Source organism: Amborella trichopoda, chromosome 2, assembly GCF_054954075.1.
Source record: "Amborella trichopoda isolate Santa Cruz 75 chromosome 2, AtrichopodaSantaCruz75HAP2 v2.0, whole genome shotgun sequence".
NCBI classification, from domain to species: Eukaryota; Viridiplantae; Streptophyta; class Magnoliopsida; order Amborellales; family Amborellaceae; genus Amborella; species Amborella trichopoda.
The window spans coordinates 65,457,818-65,477,563 of NC_142337.1; the positions used below are offsets into that span (position 1 = coordinate 65,457,818).

The window sequence follows — 19,746 nt, forward strand, 5'->3', positions numbered from 1 at the left end:
ATTTTATAAAGTACCATAATGTTTGCATTTTATATGGTACTTTAACTACCGTAATGTTTAATGTATTTTATATGACACATTTAATACCGTAATATCTCCAATTATAGTACTCGAACCACCAGGTGTTGAAAGGTTAAAAGAGAACAGTGGGGTAGTTCTAATGAGCTCCGATTTTGAAAGCAATTTCCCATCGAGTAGATCTTCTCTCATGAGTTGGTCCAATGGACCAGTTGATTCTCTTGACACTGGGGGTTTGGAAGAGATAAATTCAATTGATGAAGATAGAGAAAATATGGTTTGCAGAATAAGAAACTTGGATAATGGCACTGAATTCGTCATCTCGATAGCCATGTGGTAATGGGGTTTTAAGCAGGCTGAGAAGAGTGGGCTCAGATCGTTTGGTCACCATCAATGAATTGAGATATTGGGCTCTCTCCATTAGCATGCGACGAGATCTTGTATAGTCTGGCATTTCTACCGAGGGTTTGAAGAGAAAGAAGGGTTGGTTGAGAAGCTTGAGAGCAGGAACAAGCATTGTGAAGAGGAAGAAAGGGGGTAGTAGTTCCAGCTGGTCATGTAATTCTGAAAATATTGTTGGGTCATCAAAGTCTGTGAAAATTCACCAAATGCCTCAAGAGGGTGAGACTCCGCCATTGTAAAAAGCGGTGCAAGGAGTTCACTGCTCTTTAAAAGCGGAGACATTACTGTATTAAAATCGTATAAAATGCGTTAAACATTATGGTACTTAACGTAATGTATAAAATGCGCTAAACATTATGGTACTTAACGTAATGTATAAAATGCGCTAAACATTACGGTACTTGAAGTACGATAATGCTTTTCATGGTCGAAAGTTGAGAATTTTTTTTCCAATTAAGTTAAAACTAAGATACATTTTTGATAATTCCCCTAATTTTAAAAGTCATTGTCTTTTATTTTTTATTTTTTATTTCATATTCATGATCAAAGTGTAACAATCCTAAAATTTCAAAAAAGAAAAAAGAAAAAGAGAAAAGATACTTTTAAAAAGGTGATGGTCTGTTTGAGTATGATGGTCCTTGGGGACCATCACTATTTTCAAAAGTTTTTACTTGGTTTAAACTTTTGCTTGCTGCTTGCCACGTCCTTTAGTGGACGTGGTTTTCATATGTTAAAAACAAACTCTTAACGCGACACCTCAGGTATGAGGTAGAGCCTAATAAAATAATATAATAATACGTTATAAGAATTTAAATAGGGGAGGTGAGCACTCCCACCCTAAAAAATTTTGAGATCTCTCTCTCTCTTTGGTCGAAACACAGTGAACTCCTCTCTCGAACTGAATTTTTATCGGAAGCTCCCTGTCAAATATTTATGGGTAAGTGACATCGTCTTCCTGAAAAATAGTCTGTTTTTAAAAAATAGTGATATTTCCATCTAGGATCTTTATTTTATAAGTTTTATGTGTAAGTGACCTCATTGTCTCGAAAAAAAATTCATTCTTTTTAAAAATAAAATGAAATAATTATTTCTGCTTATTATCATGAATTTTAGGCGCGATAAATTTTATGCGCACGTGACCTCATTATCTTGAAAAAAAATCTTTTTAATAAAAATTGTGATATTTTATCTATGTTAGAAATTTTAAATGCTGTAAATTAGAAAAATAAATTTATTTATTTTTCTTGTCTATTGTTAGAAATAAATGTGATATTTCTGCTTTTAGTAAAATTCTGATATTTCTTTCTACTGTTTTGAATATTTAGACATTGTAAAATTCATGTGCAAATGACTGCCTTATTATTTAAAAATTGACATTTTTGCAATTGATTATAGTATTGTTGTGAAATGTTTATTTGTGGATTGATATCCCATAAATTCTGATAATTCCGTATTTTTTAATTTCTATAAGAGTTTTTCTATACATATTAAATTGGCAATTATGCTAGAATGCCTTTACAAACTGCTACCTTTCTAAATTTGAGCCCAAAATATTTGATTGGTTATTTTTGAAATGTTATAGAGAGTGACTGTTATTAATGGTTTAAGTGAAATTCATATTAATGATTTCAGTGATATGTTGAGTACATGATATTGTTGCTTTCGAATGTTTAAAGAGATTTAGAAATAATTTAAGTATGCAAGTGGACTCATCCGGTTCGCCGGTGAGGTATAAGTGGATCTATCTGGGACGCCGGTAGGGATTAAGTGGACTCATCCGGTACGCCAGTGAGGTATAAGTGGACCTGCAGGGATTACGTGGACCTATCTGGGACGCCGATAGGGATTAAGTGGACCCATCAGGATGCTGATGGGGTATATAGGTGACCTACTTGGGACGCCAGTAGGGTATTTTGTGAAATCCTTTGAATTATGCACTGCCGTTAAAAGTGTTATAAGCATTTCAATTACTCGGATTATACTTAATTATGCATTTATTGAAAGTGAAACTGTTGATGCATTTTTGTTAATAGATCTCATTTTGGAAAATATTGATATCTTTCAATCATGATTATTTTTAGGATTATGATGATCACTTACTGAGTAGCCAAACTCATCAAACTATGGTAAACATTTTTTCAGGATAACTGCGGATTCATTTTGAGTGCTAGTCAAGATCAACCTTGGAAGATATTGTTGTTGTGCTAGCTTTCTTTTGTTACTTTGTAAGACCTCGCTACTGTAAATTTGTCCTATCAATAGATGTATATATGTTTTGTCTGTCACATCTCAGGAATAACAGTATTGTAAATTCTTGGGGTGTGACACAAAATGATTGAGAGCCTAGAGAGTTAGAACATTTGGTAAACTATTATAGAGTTAGGTGTCACATGCAAACATCCATCTAAAAAAGGGCACCTAACTAAAGCTATAAAACCAGCTGGTGCAATGAAATCTTAAAAAAAAAAAAAAAAAATCGCTTTCAAAATTGAAAAGTTTTTTTTTTTTTATATGAAAGATCATCATAGTATAGGCTGCAGATCACTAAAAAATTCGATCCAAATTATGTTTTGAAGATAGATTTGAGATGGGGGACACATTCTCAATAAATAAGTCGATTGACATGTAGAAACTCCTCCAGTAAAATTTTATGCTAAAAAGGGTGAAGTTTATATAAGGCGTCGTCCTTTATAGAAGTAAAGGGCACCTTTAAATGTTGTTTAAAACTTTATCATAGCTTGAAAATCTATTTTACTCCTAGTTATAAAACGTTAAAATTTAAAATAATACAATTGAAGAGATCTATAATAACTTGCAGGATGAAGTTTCTATAAGGCTTAGGTTTTGTGAAAACAAAATAAAGCCTCACATCAAATCAAATCCTAGTTCAGAAAACACTTTTGGCCATGGAAATCTCCATGATAGATATAAAATCAATTTCCAACACTGGCTATAAATATCGAAGCTCAAAAAATCGTACAGATCTTGTGGATCTATGAAAACTTATTTTTAGAGTGTAATGGACAGTCTAAATAATTTGGTATAATGTACGATATTTTTGGAGCTTAAAATTTTAATTTTTTTTCACGACCATAATGTTCAAGCCAAGATGATGAATGTAAATGTTTTTCAATACTTGAATTGTAATACTAAAAGTTTTCCATACTACACACTCTTCTAGACGATTTTGCAATACTAGAAGATTCACGGGTGTGGTTTGCATAAAGTCGCAACATTAAACAATCAAATTAAGACGTACCTCCAAAATTTATCATAACATGTAATTTTGCTATAAAAATCTTAGGATAGCCGAAAAATCTATTTTTATCTCTAATCATAAAATTTTAAACTCGAAAAGTGGTTCAAATCAAGTAGATCTATAAATATATGAAAATCTTGAAATGGACGGTTTAAATAATATATTACAAGATGCACTATTTTTAGGACTCAAATAAATTTTTTTTTTTATATTCATATTTCTCGATGTCGAGATGATTAATGAGAGGACTTTTTAACACCAAAACATCATTTTTCTGATGGATTTTTTGAGGTCCATGAATATCTTAATGTCGAGATGATCAATTAGAGGGATTTTTAACATCAAAACAACATTCTTGACGGATTTTTTAGGTGCGTCTTAATTCTACATTTTAATGTTGCAACATTAAATAAATGTTCCCAAAGATTTAGGATAAATGTTGAAAAACTTTCTAATTGATAATCTCAATAATGAAATGTATGAATATGCAAAAAAAAGAAAAAAGATTTTGAGTCCAAAAACAGTGCATCTTGGAACGTATTAGACCATCCATTTTCAAGATTTTCATATATTTATAGATCTATTTGGTTTTAATTATTTTTTAAATTTAAAATTTTATAATTAGATGTAAAAATAAATTTTGAAATAATACCAAGAACGTTTTACACCAAATTTACGTGTTACGATAAAATATGGAGGTGCGCCTTAATTGGATTGTTTGAGGTGGCAACCTTATATAGAAACGTAGTTTGACTGTAATAAAAGGAGCCCTACCCTAAGTTATTCGGCCCCATTTGAACAGGTGACACGGTTTCGGCACGAAAACGCCGTTCTCGTCGCGCTTTGCGCACCCATTTATTGTCACTCTTCTTCCTCTTTTCTCGTTCTTTCATTGCCTACATTTTCTCTCTCTACTCCTCTCTGCATCATCGACTGCTCTCATCGAGGTAGTTTATAGCCCCTTTCACGAGTTCGCTTTATCTTTCTCTCTACTTAGTTGCATTGTTGATTAGCGTAGCAGTGGTTTTCTCTTTCTTTTTTTCGATGTGACTTTCTCTCTCTTCAAATTAGTGGGCTCCTCTGTCCGCCCTCAAATGTTGCTCTGCTCTCTGCTTATTGAGCGTCTCTCTCTCTATATGAAACATTGTATTCACTCACATTTATTATGGTAGTTTTGTTTTATTTGAATTAATGATGATGATTTTTATTTGTTCACAATTCCAACTATTCCTTCATCCATTTTCATTCTTACTGATACGAAATGTAGTTTCAGGGTTTTAAATGATTCTCACAGGTGTGAGACCCCCAATTCCATCTCTTTTAAGTAGTAATGGCCATGGCAATAAGCTTGCCGTAATTCTCTTACGAACATGCCTGAGAAGGATTCCAGTTACGCGAATCAACTCTCTCAGGTACCCTAAATGCCAGCAAATAAAACCAAGTGTTTTGTTTGTTCAATTCTGGTTTTCTTTCACTGATTATTGGAAATTGGGGGTCTCTAAAACTGGTAGCCAAGTGATTTTCTCCATTTAAGTAGGAGCTTCACCGATTCCTTTTGGCCATGCTATCTGTTATTTTCAACAAATGATGGAATTAACATAATTTCATGGATGATTACAAGAATGGTGTTGTTTATTCCCTAAGTTTGTTGCCCGCCCTTTGTCGTTAACAAGGATCCTTGGTTCGTCACCAGTATTTTAGTTTTGAATTTATCATTTTCTTTTTGCTTATTCTTCTTTGGCATTGTTTAGTTTTCAATATTCCTGAGTGAAATACTGAATATTACCGAAAAAAATATTCCTGAGCTAAATCATTTTGTATCTGTTTCTTAGTTTGCTTATTTTTCTATTTGAATTAGTGATATTCTGGTTCTGAACAAACAATGCCCCCCCTCCCCCCCCCCCAAAAAAAAAAAAAAAAAAAAAGGAGAGAGAAAATTTCAACGATAGAAAAATAAAAAAAAACTCTTTAAATTGTGGAAATCTTTTGGTTATCATTCTATTTTTAAACTCTTGACTAGGTCTTGGAATTTTATATTTTGTTTTACCTTTTTTTTGTCCATTCACTTTTGCATTTGTTGTTTTTCCTCATGTTTGTAAATTTGGTAACATCATTGTTCGTTGCAAATTATGCATGGGGCATATTTTTTTATTCACGTAAAGCTCATCTTCTACTCGTAGTTTCTTTCCCACTCCCCCTCTTAAGATCCTTTTTGAGCTTAAAACTAATGCTTCTCTTATTCTTTTTGTGTTATTACTGGGCTGTTTATTGGAATGACACCAACTTTATATTTTGGCTCTAGGGTTAATTGCTTCTACTTATCTTTGCTTGGTTGCATTTGATCATGGTTTTTCTATCTTCTCTCTCTCAGTCATCTTTTAAATTATTTTACCTTTTTCTTATGTTCCTTATCAATTTTTTTCCCTTAATTTTTGTTTTGTCTATCTGTATTATCTTGTTTGTTTTGAAATCATTTTAATTTAACCCCTATGGCAGGTCATTGAGTGTCTTTCCTACAATGGAAGATTTACCGGCGACCAAACTGACATACTATGATGACATGTGGAAGCTTCTTTCCGCTGCAAGTTTTATCACGCACCTAAAGGTCAACCATTGAAACTGTATGCTGATTACATTTTATTTTATTTTTTTGCTGGCCTATGTATTGCCAACAATATTTTGTCTTGAAAACGAATTGAAAAAGTTTTGCTTTCTTTGTATTGTGAACCTTAGGAGGAAGCTAGAGAGGCTGTTATTTTGGATTCCACCATTTTCCACCCACAGGGAGGTGGACAGCCAGCAGACCATGGTGTTATCGCAAATTCAGAGGGGGACATCAAGTTCATTGTGGACGATGTGAGATTGAAGAATGGAGTGGTAATTCATAACGCGGCTTCTTTTTCTTTGATTAATGTTCATACACTAATCCATTCCTTTGGGTATGGTTTAAAGCCCAAGTGCTAGCAGTATGTTCTGATTTTGGTAACTTTTGGAATAGTATCCTTTGAAATTTGATGTCAATGAGGGATTGATAGTGGCAATTTATATGATGTACATCAAAACCATGTTTATTTATTAACTTCAAATAAACATATTTATTGTACATTCAACCATGTTTATTGGCCCAAGTGATAAAAAACTATCCATTTAAAATTTAACTAATTTCAAAAAATTGTTAAAAACTTTGACTAATTTCAGAAAATTATAATTTGATTAATTTCAGCATACTATTGTTGAATAATACTTCTCCTATCGCCTTTTAATGTTTTATTTTTTATTCGTTTAAGAATTGATTGTTTTAGTGACGTATTGAAGTAGACAAAATTGTACATAGTTTCCAAGAACTGGGTAGTTACAAATAATGTGAAGACAAATTCCTAGGCCTATTGATACAAAAATTGCTTAAATGTTATTAATACCAAAATTGTGGGTTATCAATTGGGGCTGAGCTTTTGGAGTTTCGCTTGGGGAAGGTTAATCCATTGATGAGGAAGTGAGATCGGTCTGTTCCCACCTTGGCTAATAGGTCCGCGGCTTTGTTTGCTTACCTTCATGTGTGCTTGAATGATACACACATGTCAGTGCGAAGTTGTTGTATCTGGTCAGAGATATGTTCAAGATTCCATGGACTAGGAGTATAGGACTAGCCTGGATTTGTTAGCCCATGAAATTGTGTCTGCCGAGTCTCCTCCAACATTGGCCCACCAATTTCTGTTGAAGTTTTGAACTTAAACCAGCAAAGTTAAAGCACTTCCTTCTGTGGAGTTGCAGTGGCATGCTAGTCTGAAGCAGGACAACATGATCCTACCTTGATGGTCCTGGAACTATCCACCTTGGTCAGCAGGTCAGTTCCCTTTGGAACTTCCGTTGAAGTTCAATTTGATCATTCTTCGGTTTAATGGTGATCAGTTTGAGGATCTTAGGTCTTGGTGAGGGGAGGATTGTATGTTGTCCTTCCATTGATTATCTAGGATGATTGGCAAATAACTGACAAATACTTCTCATGTTAGACCCTAGATATTTTGAGTTTTATTCGGTCATTTGTAAGGTTCTTGAAACACTGATTTGGAGTGTTAGGTGATTTTTTTCGGAACCAAATGGACCAGATAATGGTGAGGATGGAGGGCCGCCATAGGGTCTGACCTACTTTTGTTGTTGGAGGCAATATACTGTGTCAAAATATGCTGTCTTCTGTCTTTTTTCTGTACCCAAGAGGTGGAAAAATGCTTTATAAGCCGAGATTAGCTACTTAGTGGTTTTTTGCACCGGAGGAACAAGCGGTCATTTGTTTCCCCTTCTTCCATACACACAGTGCATCTGTGGCGTCTGCTGTGGTATGGGTAATCAACAGTAAGAGTTTGCTTAGGCCTGCTGAACAGTTGAACGCACAAACCTTGGGTGGTGCTTGAATGATCCAAACTGGAAGGCCATTGTCTGGGATGGGTTTTGGTTTGCTTAGGAGTTAAAAAAATGACGAGACAGTAAATATGCTTGAACTCTCAGGGCTCCAAATCATCTTATCTGCTCCGTGGAGGGGGATGTGGCATTGACTTAAAGTTTCGTCAATCTCTGCAGGTCCTCCATAACCTCATTGTTCAGGTTCGGCCTCAAAAGAGGGGTCCAAATGATGTCGCTACCAATGAATTCCACCATTTCTGAAACAAGGGCTTCTTGATCTGTAGCCACTTGGAAAAGTCTACAGAATCCTATTTCTAGAGTAATCTGATCATGCAGTAGGTACCTCCAGAAAGAAATTTTATCACCCATGGCTTTGAGTCCAATGTGCTTGAGAAATTCCTAATGGATGTGGCTGATGCCCTTCCAAACACCTCAAGATGATCTGGTTGAGCTTGTAGTGTGGGTTGGTCTTTTAGAGTGCCAACCCATAGCTCGGTGCCATATTTGTGTTGGATTACTTATGTTGCCATGGGTGATCTTGGTAGACAGCAAAGCACCACCACAACTTACCCAATAGTTCCAAGATTACCTCCCAATTTGGTTTCTTTCTTTAATTTGGTTTCTTTCTTTAATTAGGAACGTTTAATGGGTGCAAGTTGGTGCGAAAGCTAGAAGATGGTCATTTACTAGATTTTAGAAATTTCTTATTAGGAGAAATTGCTCTTTTCTTTTTTATATTATGAGGATTAAGAAAGTTTGACCTTTTTATTTATTTTTATAAATTGGTATTAAGAAACATTGCTTTGAATCCAATTTCCAAATGCTTTGAATCCAATTTCTAGATGCTATTTGAAGATCAATTACTTCATTGGAGTCTAAACATATTGTCAGCATGGGAATTTCATCCTTCACTGTTCTCCTAATTGTTCGTTTAGTTGGCTAGGGCTTAGGACTCTTGCTTGGGCCGAGAAACTTGGGTGAGTTTAAGCATTGTTCTTAAATTTGCTTCGCTTTGGCCTAAGGGGCCGAAGCCTTAGGTTGTTCCCTATGTACCGAAGAAAAGCGAAGGAAAAAATCTAGTGATTCGTCTTGCTTTGATCTCTTCAGGAAGATTCAGGTCTATTTGGCCGGAAAATGCGGATTTGGCCGAAGACCATCTGCTTCAATTCTTATCACTGGGTCAGTATGGATACATGAATTTTTAGCCTTGAAAACCGTTTTGGCTGGAATCATTTGATATCAATGTTAGATTGCAGCTTTCGATCCAAGTTTTCCGATCATGAAAGCGAGATCAAACAAATTACCAATAAATAACAAGAAACCATCAAGGCAACCGAAAATGATCACCAGAAAACTGCACAGTTGGCAGATTCCAGGCAATTATTGCCAGAATGAAGCTCGTGTCAAAGATTTTCCGGCTAAATGATGTATATTTTTTGACCATAGATTCATGTACAAAGGAAATGGGGAAAAAGAAGGAGATTCTGGTGAAACTGATTAGAGCTTAGGTAATGGAGATTCCGGCAAAACTGATTAGAGCTCAGGTGATGGAGATTCTGGTGGAACCAATTAGAGCGTAGGCGATGGAGATTTCGGCGAAACTGAAAAATTCAGAGACTTTCTGGTGGGTTTAGAATAGGGTTCATTCCTCTTTCGCGTTTATTCGAGCACCGAGGTGTCTGCAAATCGATGAAGCACCAAATGATGTACGCAGCTGCCTTAGCCATGTATTGCTTGCTTTTTAACTGGGGTCTGTTTAACCCAACAGTGTAGTTAAAGAGGGCGAAATGATGTAAACACGCCCATGAAATTTGTAATCGGGGCATTTATGATGGGAGGTGTTTTAAAATAAATATATTTTTATATTATTCGAAAAATAAAAAATCTGAAGTCTTCCCCCGAATCAGGCGAAGCATTGAATTGCTTCATTTTTTAGACCAAACAGAAGTAGGCTTTGAAGTGAATCTGACAACATTGAGTTTGAGTGTACGTGCCTAACTCCTGCTTGTGACCACAAAAAGCTGTGAAAAATCACAAAAATTAGGGAAAAATCCCCAAAAAGGTAGCAAAAAAAAATTCATACATCAAAAAGCAAAACAATATAGGATAATTTTTTTTTAATTTCGTGACTATTTTATCTCTAATTTTGCAAAAACTTGTTAATCTTTAAATTAGCTTCAAGTGATTTGAAAGAAACATAATGAAGCTCAGTGTGTCTGAGAGAGAGAAGCTCTGAGGGAAGTGGTGTATGTGTGTGTAAGCGAGAGAGAGAGAGAGAGAGAGAGAGAGAGAGAGAGAGAGAGAGAGAGAGGGTTAGACTTCCTCCCCCTTTTATGTATGTTTCAGCAACAGTATGTGGGTGAGTACTATAGCGAGTCACTCAAGTGTTGTAGAACTCATGCAAGGCTTCACGGTTGTACCGTACTCGTGTCAGTTTGTACAATACTCTTCAGGAGTACTGTACAGGTGCTTTAATCATTAGTGTGTCTACTAGTACTTGCCTCAGCACTTTGCCAAGTCCGAGTCTTCCTGGCCCAGTTTTGGCACATTGGTTCTCCTTGTTGGAATATACGTAATTCTTCCCTCTCTAAAGTGTCTTCCAGTTGTCATCTTGACCTTCAGATTTGGAATATAATTAATAAGGCCAAAATTCTGGTGTATCAGCTTGTTTCAGAGACCATATCTCTGATATTATGAGAACCTTAAGGATTTCTTCAAGCTTCATCTCTGCACTAGAAGCACATTGTTTGTTGAACATGCCTAATCTTTTTTGGTATTTTTCTTCAAATTAACTTTACTTTTTTTTTTTTTCTTTTTAAGTGTATTGGCTGATCTACTACAATGTTTAGAAAAGAAATATTCTGATTGGTTCGATGGACTACTTTGATGGTTTTTGTTAGTTTACCTGATGTCATCATTAAATTGTACTATAGACATGTAATTGTCTCCATCATGCATGTAAATGTCAACACAAAATGTACATTTAGTTTTTCAATAAAATATTTGAGTTTAAACTCTTTTTGAAATTGTTAACTGCTAGTATTTGAATTTAAACTTCTCCATTTGTGAAGTGAATTTCTTCGGTCTCATAGCACAAACTCTTCTTTTCAGTCTATGCAGCTCATCCCATTCAATTTATGGCTATTGAATGCTTGGATTGCTAATTTGATATTCTGATGTACTGAACTCCATTTTACTTCATGAGCTCTTGGAATTGCGGGATAACTATTATTATACAAAGCTGCAAGGGTTCCAAGCAAATTATCGAATGTAATGAGAGTAGTTGGAGGAAGATTAGGACGTATTTCATATTCTGTCACATAGTGATATCAGCTTGCAATCACTACAAGTTAACATTCTTGTTAGTTACAACTTATTTTATATGGCAAGTCCTGTGACACTGAGTATTATTGTAATTGGTCATAGATGTCATTGAGCTGGTTGAGGCAACTTGTTTTTAAGTGGAATGAGATTTGGAGCTTGGAACAATTCTCGGTTTTTTAGTTTTAAAGTTTAAAACCAGCATATTTTCAGAAGCTTATTAGCTTTTGCAAATTCTGAGTATATGTAGTGATTTGGAACTTTGAAGTAATCCTTTGATTGATAGTTGATTGGGATAATTATCTTTATCTCATGTTTTACTGGCTTCTTGGTTTCTTTAGATCATTTATGGTGTTTTACCTTTAATCTTCTTGGGTAGGTTTTTCATTATGGATCTTTCAATCTTTTATATGAAAGAGAAGTGGCGTTTGAAAGAGGCCAACAAGTTCACCTGAGTGTTGATGAAAAACGGCGTAAACTCAATGCAAGGTGCCTTGAAAATTGCAACGGTCTTACAATTCTTTATATTTTTTTCCTTTTTGTATTCAGTAATCTTCATTGAAATGGACAACTAAGTTTATCCCCTCTCCTTCTCCTTCTTTCCCCCCCCCCCCCTCCCGGGGTTCTTACTTTGTCTCTATGGGGGTTGATATAGATTATTTCGATTGGTTTTTTCACACAGTGTTCAATTGTAAAGATTCATTCTATTAGAATATGGCCCAAAAAAAAAAAGAGAAATATTGGCTCCATTAGAGACCTAAGAAATAATTTTTTTTATTAACATGGTTTTCTAGTGGTGTTTTGTACGTCATTGGATCATGCTGGAAAGCCGTGTGATATGGATATGTTTTTCCTGTAGGCTACATTCAGCTGGACATGTGATGGATGCTTGTATGCGCCTTGTTGGATTGGGGCACTTAGAGCCAGCAAAAGGTTATCATTTCCCTGATGGGTATGATCTTGGATGTGAAACTCTCTTTTTTATTAGTTCCTTTTTTTGTTATTGAGAAAATTAATTATGTAACAAATTAGTTTCTTCTCAGAGTCCATACTAGCTGTATTCTTTAATTAAGTTTTTGATAAATACCCATGTCATTGACAAGGAAATATACATCAAATTGAATTCAAGGCAAGCCATATATATATATATATATCAAAAAAAGTGAGCTGGATAAGAGAGCATGACAAAGGAAGATGACATGGTTATTGCAATACCAAAGTTTCATATACAAGTACTTTCCAACTGCATGTTGGTAATTCATGAAGCGGTGTATTGTTTCTTTTGTTGCAATTCATGCAAGACTGAGTATGTTCCTCTTGTAAGAAGTGTAAATGTAAATTTATGTTGTATTGTCAATATTGACTATAGTCTATTGGAATTTGGATCTAAAAATTTGAAAAATTTGAAAAATTTGAAAAATGATGTTATTTTGAAAAATGTTGAATGTTATATGAGACTGGTGTTCACCGTAATTGGACTGATTGTGTCAAAACTAGGGAAAGCTTTTTTTTTTGGGAAACTAGTCAACTGGTATAATATGTTAATAAGGCTTAGTTATACAAATTAAAAACTGGGATGATCTACAACCTTGGTGCTCTATCTGTACATATCAAGGGACAATTTCACCCACTACCGCAAGAACAGTGGATGAATCAGGGAAGAGAGAGAGAGAGAGAGAGAGAGAGAGAGAGAGAGAGAGAGAGAGAGAGCTCGCAACTGACTTGTGGTAAATTGTGGGTATAGATCTGCTGTTCTCAGTGTGGCCCATGTTCATGCTACCCGGCCCCATGGGTCCCCCTTCTGCTCCTTTCGCCAACCCATCAGCCACGTGAATGGCCTCCTTGGTCGAGTGGGTGATGTAGTAAAAATGGTGTCTCCATGAGCATGGCTGGGCTGCTGAGGCCTATGTTTTTGGTGTTCCTTTCTAGAACAAGTGTGGAGAATTTTCATGATGGGTCCACCCGCTCAAGGCCTTCCACCACTGCAGTGCTCAAAAAGGTGTAAGCGCCCACGTAGGCGTTTTGGGGGCCTGGCCGCCCGCCTATGCGTGCGCCCAGGAACATGGACAGGTAGGGACTATTTATTAAAATAAAAGTTATATTATAATTATTATTTATTAATTAATATCCATAAGATTTGGTTTTGGATATCAAATAGTCACAAAATATTAATTTCATCAAAAGTTTTTGACTATTCACCAAATATAAGTCCAAATGGGTAAAAATATCAAAAAAGTAAAACAAAACTAATAGGATATCAAAACATCACACATTGTATAAAATAAAAACCAATTATTCATAAAAGAATTTGATATAGGACCAATTTCATTGTCCAAAAGAGTTAATAATGAAATAATAACAAAAAAAAAAATCAATCTTTCAACTACAAACTTGTAAATATATCTTAAAAGGAAAAAAAAAAAAGTTAAAAAAAGAAAAATCAAATGATTCAAAACATAATACGTTATAGCAAAAAAACTCAAAACCCTTATTCAAATATCATAATTGTATAAACCTCATCTATTTGATTGCCAAAAGTCCTCACTATTAACCGCTAGAAGCTCTGAAAACTACCACGAAGTATTGCTTTTGATTTTGGAAGAAATCGAGAAAATCCAAAATTTTATCGATCTTTCGATAAACCACAAAATAGAAGGTTTTTGGGGAGTTTTTTTTTCTCTATGGATGGCATGGATTTGGTTTTGGGGGTTTAGAATGTCCCTTGAAATCCGTTTCCCCCCTTTTTTTGGTTGGGGGGGGGTTACTATTTTGCCAAGGGCATTTTTCTGCCCTCGGCAACCTGAGCCGAGGCGGCCGCTTTGACTATCGAGCCTAGGTTTCCCCTAGGTGTTTAGGCGACAGGCCGCCTAGGCGGCTGGGGGAACGAATTTTCGAACATTGCACCACTACAATACTTTAGTTGCGTCCATGACTCCTATATAGCCAGAGAAAGACACCTGGGTATTGTTGAAGACACCACCATATCCTGACGGTCCTAAACTGCTGAGGGAGCAACCTTCAATGTTGTGGGCGTCAAAGGCTGGATTCTATGATTGTGGGTGGACAATGGGTTATAATTCTCTCCAACTTGCGTGGAAGTCTGCAACAGAAAGCAAATGCTGAATCCTTTTTGGTTCAAAGCCCAAAATATAATGGTGGCATTAACGCGGTCTTTGATAGCGTGGGTGGAGGCCTCGTTGCCATCAAAGATTTGACTATTTCTTTCTTGCCAGAATCTACATATTAAGTGAAACTCTCTGCTAAAATAGACTGGAGGGGCTTAGTGGCAGGAAGTATATCTCAAAGGAGCTTTATGTGGTTTCCAGGGTGACCAACATCAGTTAAAGTCTTGAGCAAGGCAGCCCACAGTTATGAAGGTGAAAGGACAATGCAGGAGACGGTGGTTGTTGGATTTCTCGTCTTCTTTGCAAATGGCACATCTATTGGCAATCTAGAATCCCCTTTGCTGGAGCTGTTTGATATATTGAGGTGAGGGCCCTTTTGGTTGGTGCAATCCACTTAAAAGCTTGGACCTTCAGTTTCCCGGGTGAGCCAGGCGTGTGTGCAATGGAGGAGGCAGATTGGGGAGCAATTGGCGATTTATAGAACAATGATACCGTGAACTTGCCAAAGCTTGTTGCGGACCAGATTAGGCTATTTATGTCCACTAGGGGAAGGAACAAACTTGTTGTGTTTGAAGTAAGATCATAAGTTCCTATGCTTCATTATTTAAGAGCTCTCCTAAATGAAGGGTTCCAGACAATGTTCCTTCCAATAACCTCAAAGCAGCTATTAGGGTTCGTTATTGGTCGTGATAGCTAGTAGGCTAGCATATTGGTGGGCCAAGTTCGTGCGACCTACCCAAACTCCTTTCCAAAATCTTAGCTTCTCGCCCGTTTTGACTCTGAGATGGATGTTCATTACAAATTTGAGGTGGCTTGGACAATGCATTTCCAAACCCTGCGGGCTAAGGTAGAGGAAGTTCTGTTGGGGAACTGCCTGGTAGGGTCTATATTGTATCTATGGCGTATGAGGGATGTCCATAGGTGGTCTGGGTGAGTGGTAGTGGGTCACCACCATTAAGTAGAGCCATTCTATCTCGATGCGTCCTCATACCTAATCCTCCCTCCTTTTCTAGTTGAAGGGATGAAATTTGTGTACGCAGTTGTCCTTGCCTAGACAAACTTTTTGATGAGTTTTTAGATGTAGTTGCAAATAAAAAGGGGCATCTGGAAGAGGACACCTGATAAATGGGGATGTTGGAAAGGGTGGGTTTAATAAGTGATGGGCCTACCTAGGGAGAGGAACCCTTCTTCCAAGCCACAAACAATATTGTACTCTTTTCACATTATGTTATGATGTAACCTAAGATCAGCCCCTCGTCAATCTTCGATTACAAGACCCTAAAACTTGTTTGGAGAACACTTTTAATTAAATTAGGATTAAATATCTACAAGTTCAGTAAAGCGCTAGGCAACACCTAGGTGGCTGTGGGGTTCTAGGCCGCCCAGCGCCTAGGTGGGCACCCAGAACCTGGGCTGCCCAGTAGAAAGAAAAATATTAGAATTTTGATATTCTAACCTTAAATTAGGAGAATTTTGATATTCTAATCACAAATATTAGAATTTTGATATTCTATCCATAATTCATATTTGATATTTCCATGAATGAGGAGAATTTTGATAGTCCATAATCCATATTTTCATACAATGCTAAAACCATACAAGCATATACTGATACACACAAAAGTTAGATAGTAGAAAGTTTCTATTAGAAACTAGAAACTAAAAATAAAAAAAAGAAAATATATAGAAATTCAGAAAATATACAGTCTAGGACTCAATAGTCAACACTCAACAGTCAAAACTCAACACCAAGAGTCAAGAGTCTTCATCTCTTCATTATTCAGTCATCATCATCATCATCAGAAGGAGTAGGGTAAGCCTCATCATATGCGTTAGATTCGAGGCCATCATCATCAGACTCAGAGTCATCTCCTTCTTCAACATAACCCTCGTCCTCCTTTGTTTCTTCTGAATCTGCCTCTTCTTCTACCTCTCTTACTTTGTGTAGATGAGGCCTTAGGAGGCTTGGCTGCTCTACCCTTTTCTATCTTTTTGTACTTCTCTGAACTCAAATATTGTATAATCTCCTCCCTGGTAGCCTCAGAAACATTTTACACGGGGCAACATCCCCCTTAATACCGACAAGGTATTTTTTGAACCGGTAAATACCCCTATTGGTATCTTTTCCATAATAATTACATTTAATACGATTTTTGTCATTCGGATTCGGGTTATGACCATACTTCCTACCCGGATCACCACTTCTAGAAGAACCTAGAGAAGATATTTCCATAGAACAAGGCTCATTTTCATCTTTTTCTGGTTCTACTAAATTTAGATATTGTCTAATCTTATCCCAAATAGCTTTAGGAACCTTTTTACAAGAAACAACATTCCCTTTAATACTGGCAAGGTGCTTCTTGAATCTGTTAATACCCCTATTGATATCTTTTTCACAAAAATTACACCTTATACAATTTTTATCGTTTGGTTTCAGGTTATGGCCATACTTCCAACCCAGATCACTTCTTCTAGCAGAATAAAAAATAGGCCTATTCTAATGAAAAAGATTTTGTTCCTGTTTGTGTTTTACTGAACTCATATATTGGTTAATCTCCTCTGTGATAGCATCAGGAACGTTGTTACAAGGGGCAACATTTCCCTTAGTACCGGCAAGATGTTTCTTAAATCAGTTTATGCCCCATTTTGTATCTTTTTCACAATAATTGCATCTTATGCAATTTTTGTCATTCTGATTCGGGTTATATCCATATTTCAAATTCGGATCTCCACTTTGACTAGATCATGAAGAAGACATCTCAAAATAAAACAAGCAATCTAAAAAATAAAGTTTTGCACTTATTTTGATTGCTCGAACTCTAAACTTCCACCTTTGAGATGTTTTTTAGTGTTAAAATTTTCAAAAACACACTCTAATAGGACTAAAAAAACTCCAAAACTAAATCTAAACTTGATGGATGATGTTTGGATCCATTTCCCGTAACTTTGAGAAACACTTCGATCCAATGAAAATCTCAAAATCCAGTTTTTTTTCAGTCTCTCTCTCTAAAATGGGTTCTTGTGGGTTTAGGTTTCTAATGAACCTAAAAGCCACCTTTAAAAGCATATTTTTTCAAAAAAACCCCAAACGTAAAACCTGGACGGCTGCCCAAGGTTGGGCGTTGGGGCGCCCGCCTAGGCAGCCGCCCCCCAGGGACCGCCCGCCTAGGCTCTGGGTGGTCCGCTTTTTGAATCATTGTCAGTAGGTATTCATCCAGAAAACGGAATAAACAAACTTATGAAAATCAACATGTAATTTTAGGAAATTATTTTAATGTCTTGGAGGTGAGATTTCGAATTCGTAATCTATTGGAATCTGTCCTTAAACAAAATAAACTAATTAAAACGTGATCCTGCTCAAATTTAAAGCTTGTCCACTGCTGGACAGAAGAAGTGGGTGTACAATAACTTCAAATTACTTCCGGAGGGTCTCCCCAACTAGTTCTAGGGTTTTGAAGTTAATGGGTGCAAAAAAAAAAAAAGATAGGGATGCGAATTAGGGTTAGGTTTCAAGGGATTCATTTAAGGTTGATTCTAGGGAGGATCTAATGTTAATTTTAAGGTTATAATGGATTTCTAATGGGGAATGTTTGTTGGTTAGGAAGGTTATGATTAAATAAAAACTTAAAGATTGAAGACACTTGAAAATAATAGAGAAAGAGGAAGAATACTAAGGGTGCATTTGATTTATGGGAGTCTCTGGAAGTGGGAGTCGAACGTTTTGCTACCATGTTTGATAACAACCCCGATGAAGCTGCAAAGTGGAAGGGCGACCTTCCACAGGCCCAATTTATAACATGTAATGCAGCCCATTTTTGGAAGCTGCCTTTTCCATTAGAATAGAAGGAAGAGGCTTCTTCCATCATTTGTAGGAGTGGGCGTCCCACTCCGACAAACTACCCGGCGTCAAACACACCCTAAATTGTTCAAGGAAAGAGAAGAAGTAAGAATGGAAAGAAAAGGAAGGAAGAAGGGAAAGAAAATGAAAGAATTTAAAGAAAAGAAGTAAGAAGGGAATAAAGGAAAGAAAAAAAGAAAAAAAGGGGAAGAAAGGAAAAAAGAAGAAGTGAGAAACGAGAGGAGAAGAAGAGATTGAAGAGTGCCTTAGAGGTGATGGACTTTGGGAGGTTGTACCCAGCCTTTTTTATGACCTTCAATCAGGGACTTCAAGGAGCGCTTTCAAGGATTTTTCCTTCTTCACAAAGTTCTCAAAACAAACATCCTAAGAGTTTGGACGTCCCTCTCTCCCCCTTTATACATATTTACTTAAAAATGACTTGAAATACACCTGACTAAAATAAAATGATAAAATAACCAAACTGTCCCTTAATTCTAATAACCAAACTGTCCCTAAATTCTACAACACCCAAAACCCTACATAACATAAAATAAATAGAAGCCCAAATAACCTTAGTTTCACTCTCCAAAAAAAAAAAAAAAAAAAATTAAAATAAAAATTCAAATTAAACCCTTAATAAAAATTGAATTAAAGGGGTCTTATAGAAGGCCATGATGCCCTCATCAGTGTTCCAAAGGGGGTGGTGAGGTTTACCAGAGCATGAAGGCAGGCTGAGGTGTTTGGAAGGCAGGGAGTCTACTTGCTTCTCATTTTGTGAGCAAGGGCCCTAGAGGAGTACTGGTCTAGGTTGATCCCCATGAACTTGGTCTTGGCCATTTTGACTTTCCTTCCTGAGCAAAGCTTGAAAGATCTCAACAATAGCTGGAGCCTATCCACCTGATCCTGTGACGCATCGTAGAAGACAAGGGAGCCATCTGCATAGTGTGGTTGGGTGCTTTCTAGACTTCTTTTCCTAGTTTTAAAGCCAGCATAGATTTTTTAGGATGACTTCCTTCATCAAGGATCAACTAGTTTATATGGTCGTAGGATTTTCTCTATCTAACTTGATGACTACACTAGGTTGCTTTGCCTAGCATTGATTAAGGCACTCTGATTTGGGGATACAACTAAGTCCAGGGCATTCAGCAGAGGAGAGGCTAGGACTTTGGTGAGGATCTTATAAGAGGTATTCAGAAGGCCAATTGGGAAGAAGTCCACTTTTAACAGCATCTTTGATTTTGGGCACTGAGCCAATGAAGGTGACATTCATGCCTTTGTGGATGCGTTCCCAGTTATGCAAACTAGGGAGATAGTTGGCCAACTTTATTAGCTGACTCTGAATTTTAGATAGGATCTGCTCAATTTATAACCAGAATTCTGGATTA

General features: G+C 36.4%; 1 protein-coding gene across 7 annotated transcripts in view; it reads left to right on the top strand.

The window, feature by feature from the left end:
* The first annotated feature begins 4,570 nt into the window (after positions 1-4,570).
* LOC18430278 (threonyl and alanyl tRNA synthetase second additional domain-containing protein) overlaps positions 4,571-19,746 on the top strand; it is a 30,255-nt gene continuing 15,079 nt past the window's right edge. The window contains exons 1-6 of one of the 7 annotated variants that reach the window (XM_088859545.1): positions 4,571-4,847; positions 4,947-5,091; positions 6,176-6,284; positions 6,413-6,556; positions 11,778-11,887; positions 12,258-12,350. In XM_088859545.1, coding sequence (XP_088715671.1) covers positions 4,961-5,091; positions 6,176-6,284; positions 6,413-6,556; positions 11,778-11,887; positions 12,258-12,350 — 587 coding nt within the window. In that variant the 5' untranslated portion in view covers positions 4,571-4,847; positions 4,947-4,960. The remainder of the gene's footprint in view (positions 4,848-4,946; positions 5,092-6,175; positions 6,285-6,412; positions 6,557-11,777; positions 11,888-12,257; positions 12,351-19,746) is intronic. The other 6 variants (XM_088859547.1, XM_088859548.1, XM_088859546.1 and 3 more) reach the window with 6 other exon arrangements.